At 43.6% G+C, this 13,568-nt stretch overlaps 1 protein-coding gene across 1 annotated transcript in view; it reads left to right on the top strand.

The window, feature by feature from the left end:
* Positions 1-13,568, top strand: part of LOC135374782 (sortilin-related receptor-like) — a 79,844-nt gene that overhangs the window by 28,506 nt on the left and 37,770 nt on the right. The window contains exons 12-19 of the mRNA XM_064607713.1: positions 2,662-2,840; positions 2,924-3,107; positions 3,750-3,955; positions 7,493-7,695; positions 11,732-11,964; positions 12,248-12,494; positions 12,645-12,783; positions 13,117-13,308. Coding sequence (XP_064463783.1) covers positions 2,662-2,840; positions 2,924-3,107; positions 3,750-3,955; positions 7,493-7,695; positions 11,732-11,964; positions 12,248-12,494; positions 12,645-12,783; positions 13,117-13,308 — 1,583 coding nt within the window. The remainder of the gene's footprint in view (positions 1-2,661; positions 2,841-2,923; positions 3,108-3,749; positions 3,956-7,492; positions 7,696-11,731; positions 11,965-12,247; positions 12,495-12,644; positions 12,784-13,116; positions 13,309-13,568) is intronic.

The following is a 13,568-nucleotide window of genomic DNA, read 5'->3' as shown; positions in this document are numbered from 1 at the left end:
CGTGAGACTTGCGGCACAGGTCTCTTCCGTGTCTTCTATCCTGGCGTACTGTTCAAAAGACGCGAAGCCCTCCTCGGAGCTTGCATCACCAGCAGGAGCTCACAGCATGTTGCAGATCTCACGACTGCGATGATCGCCAGTTTTTATTTCATCGTCAGTGTCTTGTACTTCACCAGTGGGCTGTCTCCACAGCCCACAGGCAAGAAGTGGATCTCAACAAAAGCACGAAACGAAAGCAAGCCAAAATGTGTTCACATAATCCGTAATGGCAGCACGCTGGGGCACTGGCTGGCAAGGAAGCCCGAGGAGCGAGGAGGTTGCTGGTTGCTCCTTGGGATTGCCAGCTGGGAAAGGGAAGTCAGCAAGGGTGCAAGCACATGGTTTTTATGGCAGGTCGTCGTTGCGTGGGTTGGAAGCCGATGGAAGATGATGAAATTCGTTAGGAAACTTACGAATTAAGCGGGATATGGGCCAGTTTTCTTCAAATTATATGCGGTCAGATTGCAACGTGCGAAGAAGACGGGACGCAGCAATCCTTCAAATTAACCAGGATTTCGAATTAAGTGAGATCAAATTAGCGAGGTACTATACTGTACAGAGTTAGAGAATAAAAGGCACTTACACTTTTGATGCATTGTACCATTCTTAAATGGTCACATGGATTACATTTCTGCAGATAAGCCTCCCCCCTCCCCCCCCCCCCCCCCAAAAAAAAAGAAAGAAAAAAGGTTTGCACTGCACCTGTCATACATTTGCATACAAACTAATTTGGCAATATACTTGATGAGTATTTCAAAGTACTTTGCCTAGTACTTTGTACTTTACTTAAAGTACATTTGTAAAGTGGTACCTTGTACTGTACTTCATGTAATATTTAAGCCAGGTGCTTAGTACTTTCCTTTAAGTATAATTTTGAGGTACTTTGCCCATGACTGTCAGCAACACGGCTATGACCATGCTAGTTTCCTGGGCTTAATTGTTGCAAGCTTATACTATTACAAGCCTTTATTCCACGATGTAGAAGGGTAGAAAATCCAGTAAACCGGTAAGGAAATGTTAAGGGAAGTGCCTCAGGGCAAGACTCGTCGATATCTCAAACAGAGACTGTTCTTCTTCTGGGCACTGTCCCCACCATTGGCATGGTATTTAAACCCTAACCCATCTGTAACCCATTAAAGGAGCGCGGAGGTGATCCGCCAATTTATTTTGTTTCTTGGTGCAGAGTGTTCTTCAGTGAATAAAATGAGTTCCTGCAACGGTGACCTAGTCGAAGAACGGTGATCTACACACACAGGGCGAGCGCTAGGGCTCTGTTCTGCACACCTTCGAAAAAACCTTCTCCTCTTGAAAAGAGCGCATTGCAGAACGAGAGGACGTCGTGATGTATGTTACTCCACTCATGTGACCAGTGACGTACGGCGACACAGCTCAAGCATGTATAAGCGGCGCGTGAACTGCAAAGAAAAAAACGAAAAAATAAGGCAAGAAGCATCGTGTCAGCCGTCCGCGGCTGCTGTCTCTGACCGTTTGTTTTGTGAATTCGATTGCACAGCTATAACTCGCCACCGAGCGAAAATATTTTGCATGTTGACTCGTGGAGGGCAGATGGGGCAGGATTTCTAGTGATGTTAAATCTCACCTCATTGCCCTTTTAATTAAAAACAATTAAAAACCCCCAGTGCTGGGTAGGACGAGGACAGAGGATAAAAGGACAAGGTCCTCGTCTTACCCAGCACTGGGGTTTTTTAATTGTTTTTAATCCAATATGAACCAACCAGCCCAAACGCTTGCTCTGCTACATGTGCTCTTTTAAATACCATGCTAATGATGAGGATGGTGCTCAGAAGAACAGCCTCTGTTTGGAAGATCGGTGGCTCTCATCCTGATGCACTTCCCTTAGCATTTATTCTACAGTGTGATATTCGAAATTGGATTCGATATTCAATTCGGCAATTTTGCAGATTACTCACATTCGGTTCGTGTTTGAAAGTTTTAATCTTCAAGCACCTGTACTTTTGAGTACTACTTGTATATTCCCATATTTTCATTTCATTTTTACTTTACACTGAAGAGAGTTACAAACTGGAAAATATGCAGCGAGAGGTCGTGAAAACTAGTATTGGGATGTCAGGTTTCTAAGAAATATACATTGCAGCAACTTTGTTTTTAATATAATTAATAATAATTTAATTTAATAACATAATATAATATAATAATAATTATATAATTTAATATTATTTGTTTTAATTATGATACTCTAGAAGGTGTAATACTTACTGAGAGGTCTCAAGTCCTACCTAGGAAATGTCACCTCCAAGCCTGTGTCCCACTAACGTTTGGTCACAAACAGGGCACCTACTATCTGCCTAAAATGAATGGTGATCGGAGAATGACTGTCTCAAGTAGTACAGAAATTGTGTGTTTCTGCTTTCTCGTTTTCGATGACCCACTGTTGAGTATCAGTGCATTACCACTACCAATGTTACTCGCACAATACACAGAAGTATTAGTATTATGCATTACGATACCTCAGAGTCAAGATATGACTTAATATTATAATGCTGAGTTCTTGCAAGTTATTATGTATTTGTATTACAATACATAATATGGGCCATATTGTTCACTCCCCCCGTTAATTGCAATTGAACCCTTCACTATCAGGTATTCCCTTGACATGGGAGAGCAGTGGTCGGAAATTTCAATGCCGAACAACCAACCGATTCGGGTGTATGGGCTGCTGACTGAGCCAGGGGAAAAGACTGCCGTATTTACACTCTTTGGATCGAAGCCTAATGTGCACGAGTGGCTTCTAATAAAGGTTGACATGCGCAATGCCTTTCGTGAGTTAATTCAATTTTGAAATAATACATTTATTCCAAATGTGATTGGGCTGTCTATTTCTCACCTTGTATCCTCCCAATAGAGTACGAGTGCACGGCTGACGACTACAAGCCCTGGTCACCTAAGGGCAACAACGGAGCTTGTCTTCTCGGACGCAGGGAAGAATTTGAAGTTCGGATTCCACACTCTCGCTGCTACAATGGTCGAGACTATAAACGTCCTAAGACAGTTCACAACTGTCCTTGTACACGTGCAGACTATGAGTGGTAAGTACTACAAAGAGTGTTCTGTGTGTTAGTGTTTCATTTCGAGAAAATATGAAGCATACTGAAAAATGCACCGAAAAGACCCGGACAAAGACTAGGCCTAGACTAGACGAGACGAGACGAACAGGATGTGCCCATCCTGTTCGTCTTGTGTTTGTCCGTGTTTTTTCAGCACGTTTTTCAGTATGCATCAAATGTACCAACTATAGCCCAACTTCTCACCTTGGTGAAAATATGAAGCACAGGCAGCATGCATGCTGCTTTGTGGCGTTTAACTTAAACCATTGTGGTTTAAGGATTACAACATTATTATTATTATTAACATTATTAACAAAATTATTACAACAAATTAACTATAAGCTATCTCTTTCTAATAAAATGCGCTCATAACTTAAGTTTATATTAATAATGACAGATGCACCATTCTGTTTAAAAACTGCTTATTTAAAAGTACATTGAGGAAGTCTAGTGCCTTTGCAAACCTGCAATCACATTTTGCAAGAAAGACCTTGATTACCTTTCAAGGTGTTCTGTGAAGTTTAAGGTATACTTTTCTGATGTTAATTGAATCAGGGTGATGGCCTGCAAATTATTGCGGGATATTTCTGTCTTCTCATCTTCATAGTTTTGCAATTCTTGCAGTGATTTTGGCTTTATGGAAGACCTGCAGGAACAACACTGTATTCGAGACCCTGACAGCGACATTGATCCCCACAAGGTCCCCAGTGACTGCTCTGAAGGGAAATTTTACAACCACAGCAAAGGTTACCGCAAAGTTTCCGGTAACACGTGTGAGGGTGGAGACCATCTCAAGTATGATGTTGAAGTCATATCTTGTCCCCGAAAGAGTTGAGTTTTAATTTCATCTATTTCTATAGTGTTTGGTTTTAAACAGCTCCTAGTGTGATTATTTAGAACATATTTTTCACTACAAGGTGGAGACAGCTCTGTTTCTTTAGATCTCTGGGGTAAAGATGCAATTTGCACTACTGACATCATAGCTGCATACCTGCCAACTCTCCCAGTTTATCTGGAGGACTCCCAGATTTAGACTGTTTTGTACAGTTGTATGATCAAGGAACAAGCCTTCCAGTAGATGCAGTTTCCCCTCTGTGTCTGTCGAAACACCTGCTTTCGGTCTGGCCACACAGACGTAAATGTAAATAGAATCTCAGCCCGATTGCCATCAGCATCTACATCACTTTCAGGAAAGTTTCCGTATGTGGAACTATAGTTTCCAGCATGGTTCTTAGTTTCCGAGCGACAAGTGCAGGCTGTGCTACCTTTGCTGTGTTTTGCCTCGCATATCGCCCGTTATGGCTTTGTGTAAGCGAAAAGATGTATCTACAAGCATTTCCCAAGCAGCACACAGCTGAATTCAGACGCGCAATTGAGTCCAGGAAAAGCGAGCATGATGCATTCTGCACTGTTTCTTCCTGCAATATCAGCATTTCGCATGGAAGGAGCACAGATGTTGTTACCCTTGTTACATCGAGGAAGTACAACAGCCACCTTCAATGCCAAGACAAATACATAGTACCAGCTAGGTCAGTTTTTCAAGCCAGACGACGACTGCGATGTTATCGACGTGGGGTGTCTTTTCACCGGATTTCTACTAGGGCACAGCCTCCCATGGGCCGTTGCTGACCACGGGGCTCCTGCTCCATGTTCCCGACTTCTGACTTTGAAAAGATGATGATGATGGTGCATCAGCTACTTAGGCCACTTTGAAAAGGGGTACGCGTGTGCTCGCTGTGAAAAGCGATATCGGCTCCCGCGGCATAGTGGCTATGGTGATGGCATTCCACACTGAGACTGGAAGGTGACTCGGGTTTGAATCCGGGCGTCAGATCCAGGCACAGTTCCCTGTGAAGTTGGCCCCGGACACACAATCCTCCTGAGCAACATGCCGGCAGGCAGGCAGGCTGGTCGTTTAGAAATACCACGCCACCACCACCGTGTGCTCGGACTGAGACAACTGCAATTGCCGGTGAAATTGGAAACTACGCACAAGAGGGCACGGTAAACGCGCTGGGGTCGCTTGTCGGGGAAGTTGCCAAAAAGTAGCTGAAGTCAGGGAAAATCGCAGGCAAGCGATACACAGTGAATGGCGAGTCTTGATTAGTGCGATTTAGCGGCAACGTAGCAGCAACGTTGCTACGAGTTCGACGATACAACAGGCTCAGAGGGAGAAAAGTAGGCCGGCCTCGCTAATAAGTAACCTTTAACAAAAAAAGTAGGGGTGTGCGAATCCGAATATTTTAGGTTGAATCGAAGGGAATCCATTTTGTAGCCCATGGCTTTAGTGTAATTTTTCTCGCATGAACTGTCACAAGAGAGACCTGCAATTCTTCTGTTTAAAGCCCCTACTCTTTAATTTTACATGAGTGCTTTCTGCTTTTCAGGTGAGCCTACACTTACTGGAGAACTGGAGTGGTTACCTTCATTTCAAAATTTTATGTCAGGCAGTAGCATGTTATACGGATGAGGCTGCAATTGTTTTAGACAACCACAGGCCATTTGTGAAACAAACGAATTGGCATCCTGCCTCAGCTTAGCCATGAACACCCTTTAGTTTCTTTGCACTCGCCCTAGGAAGTTGCACTACTGAAATTTTAGACATAAAGGACATCTTTAAGACACCCTTCTTGTTCATGGGCTATAGTCATTATTCAGGAGTCCTAACTTTTTAAAGGCAACCTCACAGACATCAAATCAAAGTCCTGCGTCGGAACCGCTAAACTGCATGTGGGAGGGGCGCCCCCCCCTTCCACAGACGATGTCTACAAAACTAACTTTGGATAACTTTTTCTTTAACTAAACACTGTCCCGCCTGTGTTGGTCCTGCAGCAAGGGCAATTTTGTAAAGGAGGCTTCACCTCATGCACGGAAGCGTCAGGTGAAGCCCACTTTCGTGTTGTGTCGTTCATATTCGTAGAATAGTCGAATATTCGAAAAATCGAGTATTGGATATTCGATTTGCGAATCGAATAGTTTGAGCGTTTGATATTCGATTCGAATTCGAGAACTCGAATATTCGCACGCCCCTACAAAAAAGACAAGGGTCATAAATGAGGCACAGTACGAGGTCGCCCCACTGCAGGAAAAAAAATTTGTTCTCTTAATTAAGCAGTCCACACAGGCCAACTTTGTGTTCCAACTTGAACCAATGTCTTACAACAAACTTCGATACGGTGCCGTCTCCGTGTCCACACGAACCAGCTCGGCAGCGCCGCCCATACACAACCTTACGTGAGCTTGTAGGAAGGGAGTTGCCTCAGGACAGAAGCCGCCGATATTTCGAACAGAGACTGTTCTTCTTCTGGGCACCGTCCTCATCATTGGCATGGTGTTTAAAGGGTTAGGTGTGACGTGTTTAAAGGTTCATGCGAATTGTGGGTCAACAGCCCGGAGGGAAGAAAGGGTCCGTACGGGTTGGCCCGTTTCGTCCACGTGTTCGTGAACCTTCCATTTCTCTGTAACCGGTCTGTAGCCTAGATCACTACGTTCACATAATCCCCTCCACACTCTAACAAAGCAGCCATTCACTCTGGCCGTAGAAACCCGTACGGAACCTTTCTTCCCTCCGGGCTGTTGACCCACAATTCGCATGAACCTTTAAACACGTCACACCTAACCCTTTAAATACCGTGCCAATGATGAGGACGGTGCCCAGAAGAAGAACAGTCTCTGTTCAAAATATCGGCGGCTTCTGTCCTGAGGCAACTCCCTTCCTACATCTCCACCGGTTCGCTGGATTTCTACCCATCTACTTACGTCAGCTTATTTTGCCATGGGAGCAACATTGTCTTAAAAATGCTTATTGGTATGTTTGTGTGGGGCTAGCTTTTCTGAAAAACAATTATTTCTCAGCTATGCAATTTATTAGTGCAAGGTAGTACAGCACGACTCCCACCAAGTGCAAAGTTGGTACGAGTTGGTGCAGAAAGTTGGCCCGTGTGAAAGCTGCCCAAGGATAATCATGTATTTGCATTTGGTTTGTTTAAACTTGATAAGTCATCTGTATTATTTAATTATTCAATAAATGATCTGTTTTATGAGTGACCTGTATCAAAACGTAGGAGCAGGCACCAAGTTCTCTTTTCTCTTGGTCAGGGAATTTGCTTGAAATAGTCAGTGAAAACCTGGATAAGTCAGGCAATTTGAAGGCTACAGATTGGTAACACTCTGGTTGAGGTATACTACTCAACACAGAAACCAAGGTTTGGTATACCTACATGTCACTTCACTTCCTTGCTTTTGGTACAATTATACACATACGTACATGCACCCACAATTTGTGTATTTATTCAACTTTTTTCTTGTTTTGTCTTCAGAATTCTTGAAATCTACTTTACTGAATGCACGAAACACTTTTGTTGCAGCTGATACAGAGTTCCTTATTCTTGGAAATCATAGCTTACTCAACAGAGTATTGCTCAGCAAGCCTGCACAAAAAGACTGGGAACCATTGCTCAACGCTGATGTTGCTTGCGACAGTGGCGCTAAAAACATTATCACCTTTGATTATGACTATCACAAAGACTGCATATATTGGGTTTGTGGTGATGACGTCGCAAAGATTAATGTAAGTGCTCCCATGTTTACATGTTTGACTGAACTTTGGTTGTTGAGCGTGCAAGTTGAAAAGGTAGGCAGTGTAGTGTCCACGATGTAATACGAGCGACGACGTTTGTTTCTTCAGAATGAAACGAAGGAACAAGAATTATAATGCCATTAAACACCAAATAATCATCATCATCGTTACAACACTTTAATAGCTCCGATAAGCCTCCTTCCCCGGATTGTCCTCCCGACGTTCTATTGCGCCGGGTTTCGGTTGTGGCTGATCGTGCATTCCACTACTCTTTCGGTATATACATAAACCCTTCTGTACTCTGGTTTTATGTTTTTCCAAAATCTGGGGATGGAAATCTGCTTTTTGTTTCAGGAACTGTAAAATAGGGTAAAATCTGGCTCAATGGGTATAGAGTCAACAGTCAAATTGAAGGATTCATAGATGATTGGAATGAGAAAGGGGATCTGCCTTGTCCCAGAGGGCACTGTTCATAAAGCGAGGGACTTCGTAAATTGAGGGTTGTCTGTATATTGGGTGGAAGAGGAAATTTTCAGGTGGCAAATAGCTAGGGAGAGCCTCGCATTTCAGACAAACACGAGATAGCGATCGGCAGTGCTGAATGTCACAGAGCCATGTGTTTTCGGGTTTTATGTTTCTTGAAATTTGGGGAATGAAAATCTGGTTTTATTTCAGGAGCCGTAAAATGGTAAAATCGGGTGATGTCGGGTGGAAATAAAAAAGAGCGCTTTTTGCATTTTTGATGAACACAAGATGCGGAACAGCCGTGTTGAATGGGCAGTGCCAGTGGCGTCGCTAGGGTACGCGTTACCCGGTGCGGGAGCTCTTTCCGTCACCCCCCCCATGTCCCCATTAACGGATACCAGGATTTCCGTAGCAGGCAATTCACGATAAATAAACTTATTCCACAACACTCAGAAAAAAAAAAAGTGCCTTGCAGCCCCTCGTGTTGTTTTTGGCGTCATCGTGCCGCAGAGAACGGGAGGAAGCGGCAGTATTGGTGCGGCGCGTCACCCCTTCCATCGCTTCACCCGGTGCGGACCGCACCCCCCGCACCCCCCTAGTGACGTCGCTGGGCAGTGCATAGCCTTCTGTATAGCTAGCTGAAGTGGCATTTTGCCAAGTTAGTTTTCGATGGTTTTCGGGTTTTACAGTAAGTGACAATGATGCAAATTGGGGTTTTGGGGACAAAAAACTGGTTTTACCGTGTTTAACCCTAAAACGCAGGGCCCTATGAATATGCAGAGCTTAGCATTCTCCAGTGGTGGCATTGATGGCTGACTTTGCTGCTTGGCAAGTTCATTTTGGACGGTTTTTGGGTTTTACCCTAGGTGACGATGATGCAAATCGGGCGGTAAAAATGGGTTTTACTGGGTTTAACCCTAAAACACAGGGCCCCATGAATATGCAGTGCTTAGCATTCTCCAGTGCTGGCATTGATGGCTGACTCTGCTGCTTGGCAAGTTCATTTTGGACGGTTTTTGGGTTTTACCCTAGGTGACGACGATGCAGATCGGGCGGTCAAAAACGGATTTTACTGGGTTACCTAAATTCACTAATTAACTCTTTAATGGCGGGACTTCGGGTAGAAGCGAGCGTTCAGTGTGAGAGACAATCCTCGATGAAAGTCATTCCACCTTCTAAAAACCCTGAAGTGAGCGCGTGCGTTAAAATATCCATTGCCGAACATTGCTATGCAAATGAGGCGAAAATGATACTGCTCACCTGAGAAGTGCGTGTCCTTGGCTCTCGCAGCCTTATCTGGGCCGCAAAGCTGTTGATCTTGCCAGCAGATCAGCACCTGCTCCAATCGTCTCCATCGCTCTAAAGCATGTGGCCGTCTGACATGGATTGAACCCTCCTCTTTCATAAAATAAAGCGCATCATAAAAATCGAGCGCATCTGATTTGCGCACTTTCACTTTTGCCTCATTTGCATAGCAATATTCGGCAATGGATATTTCAACGCATGCGCTCGCTTCAGGGTCTTTAGAAGGTGGAATGACTTTCATCGAGGATTGTCTGTCACTCTGAACGCTTGCTTTTACCCTAAGTCCCCAAATTAAAGAGTTAACTAACAAATTTTAGGTAATTAGTCATGTAATAATTGCATACTGTCTTCAAGAGGACGTCTGCCTTGACGTGTAACTCTATTGCAAAAATGGCATCTCTGCCGATCTCATAGCTTTTTTATAAAAAATCTGTAACTAATAAAAAAAAAAACACCATGTATATGCAACAAATACAGTAAAGCCCGCGCACAACAATCCCTCGTGCAACGATATACCCCGTAGAACGATTGTTTTTACTTTTATCGTCAAAATATACATTGTCTCTATGGAGAATGGATCGGCGCATAACGATAAAGTTCACAGTTCTGAGTACTCGTACAGCGATATCTGACGCCCTCACGCTCGTGGACCACCTTTGGCAACGGACTGTCTGGCGTTACACCCTTCCGCGAATTGTAGGACACTAGGGGAACGGAACGTCAGGAGGATGCATGATGCACCCTCACACCTTTTCGGTACAAAAGTCCCACACAGGAATTCAAGATTCCCTTTGGAAACGGTCAGTCGTACTCTGGTGACCTGCCGTTCGTATTTGTTATTGTGAATATTGATCGTCTTGCAATCAAAGTAGCATGCAAGCATGTATGCTTGTAAAGTGACATATATTTGGAGCATTCATGGCCTTAGCAAGAGTTTCGACATAATGAAAGTAAATTGAAATAAATGTCTTTCTTACATTTTTTAATCTCATCTCTTATCAGACATACTGTGAAACCCATGCTTCAGTACAAGAGTATGTTCGACAAATTGAGGGTCGCCTGCTTGCAGATTTTTCTTAGAGCATAGGTGACAACCAAGCGTGTTGTTCGGGGTGCTTGTATGTAGACCATTCTTACCTTTTTTTTTCTTTTTTAATATAATAAATATATTCCCCCCCTCTTACAGTCCATGTAAGACAGTCTCAATAAGAATTGTCATTCCTTGGAAAACTAACAGCATTGACTGTTCAATTGAATTCTGCAAATGAAATGAAAAAAGCAAAGGAACAGTATGGCAAGGGACTTAACCATGAGAGTTTGGATGGAGTTTAATTAGAGCCTCGTGTTGTAATGATAAACAAAAAAACAAAAAAAAGTGTCTTCCTCCCGATTTCTATCTTCGTTGGTTAGGGTAAAAACTAAAATTCCTCGCAGATGAACTTTCCAAACCGTAAAACACACCACCAAATATGAGCACTGGAGGACACTAGTTGCACTGCACATTCAACTCTGCATCTTGTGTTCACCTGAAATGCAACAAGCGAGTTTTTCTATGTTCCACCGGAAATCTGCTGTTCCACATGACATCACCCCATTTTACCCACCTCTTGCCCAGCTTATATAACTAGTGCAGGGTTTAGGGTTAAAACTGTTTGTACACCTGTTTGCATCATTGTCACTTCAGGTAATACCCGAAAAAAGCACAGAACTGACTTGGTAAAGTGCCAGTTCAACCACCAGTAGGGGTACTGGAGAATGCTAAGCACTGCACAATCAGCACAGCTGTTCTGCATCGTGCGATAATAAAAAATGCGAGAAGCGCTCTCTTTTTTATTTTCCACACGAAAATCTGCTTGATCATCTGACTTTACCCTGTTTTATGGTTCCTGAAATAAAACCCCTATTTCTACCCCCCGATTTTCAGAAAACATAAAACCCAAAAGCACAAGCCCTGAGTATACCTCTCCACGATGATGCTTCTTGAGTGCTTGAACATTTAGCAGTACAGTGTCGTTCACCTGTTCTTCCATTGAAGTGTTTGTAGATGCAAACGTGTGAATTCTGCTCCCCCACGGCGTGTGTACAAGAATAAGTCCTGTTTTTCCTTTATCCTGAACCAGGGCAATTAAATGATTTGCCAGATCCTTATTACTTCGCATGCGTCCTGTATTCTGTATACTCCATGGGTTCCTATACATGAAATCCCAAATGTTTCAGATTTGTTAAGTGATAACCCCTTATACCTCGGCTTTTGCAGAAACGATGCCTGAGCTCTGAAGGGGAGACAGAAACTACGGATCTGACAGATCATGGAGCAGTGAAATATTTGGCTGTCGACTGGATTTCCGGATATGTCTACGTCCTGCATGAAAACTCTAGCAGGGTGGGCGTAGTCATGCAGTCATCCAAGTCACGTTGGTACTACAGGACTATCTTCAGCCATGAGCAGGGGGTTGTCCCACTGAGTATTGCTCTGCACCCTGGGAGAGGGTAATGATTGATTTCTTTTGGTGCTTGGGACTGTATAGTTTGTTATGTCTACTCAACTTGCCATATTTTGCAGTGCAGAAACTTGGGTCCTCTGAGTTACTCAAAACTTGAGCATCCTGCGTGCTCTGTAAATAATGCATGCGCTGTAAATATTTTGTGGCATGTTGTTGATTACACAATATTTTTCTGAATTGTGGAAAAGCAAAGAACCAGTTATATGTGAAAATGCACGTTTAAAGCTGCACATCCTCATTGAAGTTTGTGTGGTTGTGCTTTCTCCTAGGTACATCTTCCAGACATCAAGAACGGGCATTTCAAGATCTCATCTTGATGGTTCAGAATTTAAGGTCTTAATGGAGACCTTAGGCTTGACCATCTCAATCACAGTGGACTTTCATGGCGATCGTATTTTCTGGGCCTCTCCCTTCGAGCATAGCATTATGTCTGCTGACTTTGATGGGAAGAATGTCAAGACTGTAATTGACGGGGCTGCAGTACTGCCTTTTCCATACACGGTAGCCGTGTACAAGGTAAATGCTGAACACTTTTTGTCAAGCGTGTCACACTATGCTCTGTGACAGCTGGCGATAATATTGGCACTACGTATTTATCCCTTTGTGTCTGTTTGTGCTGCTTTTGTTTTTAGTAATATTGCTAATGACTTGGAAACTTTCCTTCAGGAATGGATCTATATTGTAGATGCAATTCGTCATGAGCTGCTTTCAGCAAGCAAGCATGATGGTTCTGGCTTGCACGTGTTGGCAAGGCCACTTTACTCTCGCACGGGGGCTAAGGTTTACAGTTCGAGCCTCCAACAAGGTATGCCGTTGCCTCAGGCACCTTATTATTTGTTTTAGGTTGGATTTTCTCAAATCTGTGGCTCGGAATTCAAAACTGTAGCTTTGTAACTTTGGAAGTGACTTTTTGTTTGTGTGAAGGTCTGGCATTTTCTTGTTAGAGGTCTTGTGTGGAGCATGGCTGGATACTAAAACTTGCATAAAATTTTTATATGATTTGCTATGATGCAATCCTTTTTTTGTGTGTCTCCTATGTCTTTCCATAGACACAGCATATTTTAGTCTCTTTGATAACTGTCCATCTCAGATGTCAAAGCTCAGAAACCAACTTTGTCCTCTTTCACACGATTTTCAGGATGGAATGCTTGCAGTCGTGATGGCAACAACAATTGCAGCCACTTTTGCTTTGCTCGCGGAAGTGATGAATACAGGTGTCTTTGCCCCTCTGGAGAGTCAACCAAGTTGGTTCCGGGCTACGGAGAAAAGTGCCTCTGTGAGAATGGAGAAGAAATGCACAAAGACGAAGACTGCCGAGGGGCCACTGCAGGTCTGTCGTCTCTTTGACACAGTTTTAGGGTACCACTTTCTCAATTTATACACTCTATGCAAGTAGGTCAGCTGTCTGCAGAGTTCCCTAATGTCTATGGCCTGTGAAGCAATAACATTGGTCCCTCTCCCAAATAGTGTTGGGAATCCTGGGTCATTTTCTCACTCTGGGAACTTCGGGATATTTCCTGAGGAATCCTGGGATCCCGAAACGGCACGCATACACAGCCTTTGAGCAAACTGACATTTTCTGTTTGCATT

The sequence above is a fragment of the Ornithodoros turicata genome, unplaced genomic scaffold (genome assembly GCF_037126465.1).
Source record: "Ornithodoros turicata isolate Travis unplaced genomic scaffold, ASM3712646v1 ctg00000746.1, whole genome shotgun sequence".
Taxonomy (NCBI): domain Eukaryota; kingdom Metazoa; phylum Arthropoda; class Arachnida; order Ixodida; family Argasidae; genus Ornithodoros; species Ornithodoros turicata.
This window is presented reverse-complemented; position numbering and strand designations above follow the sequence as displayed.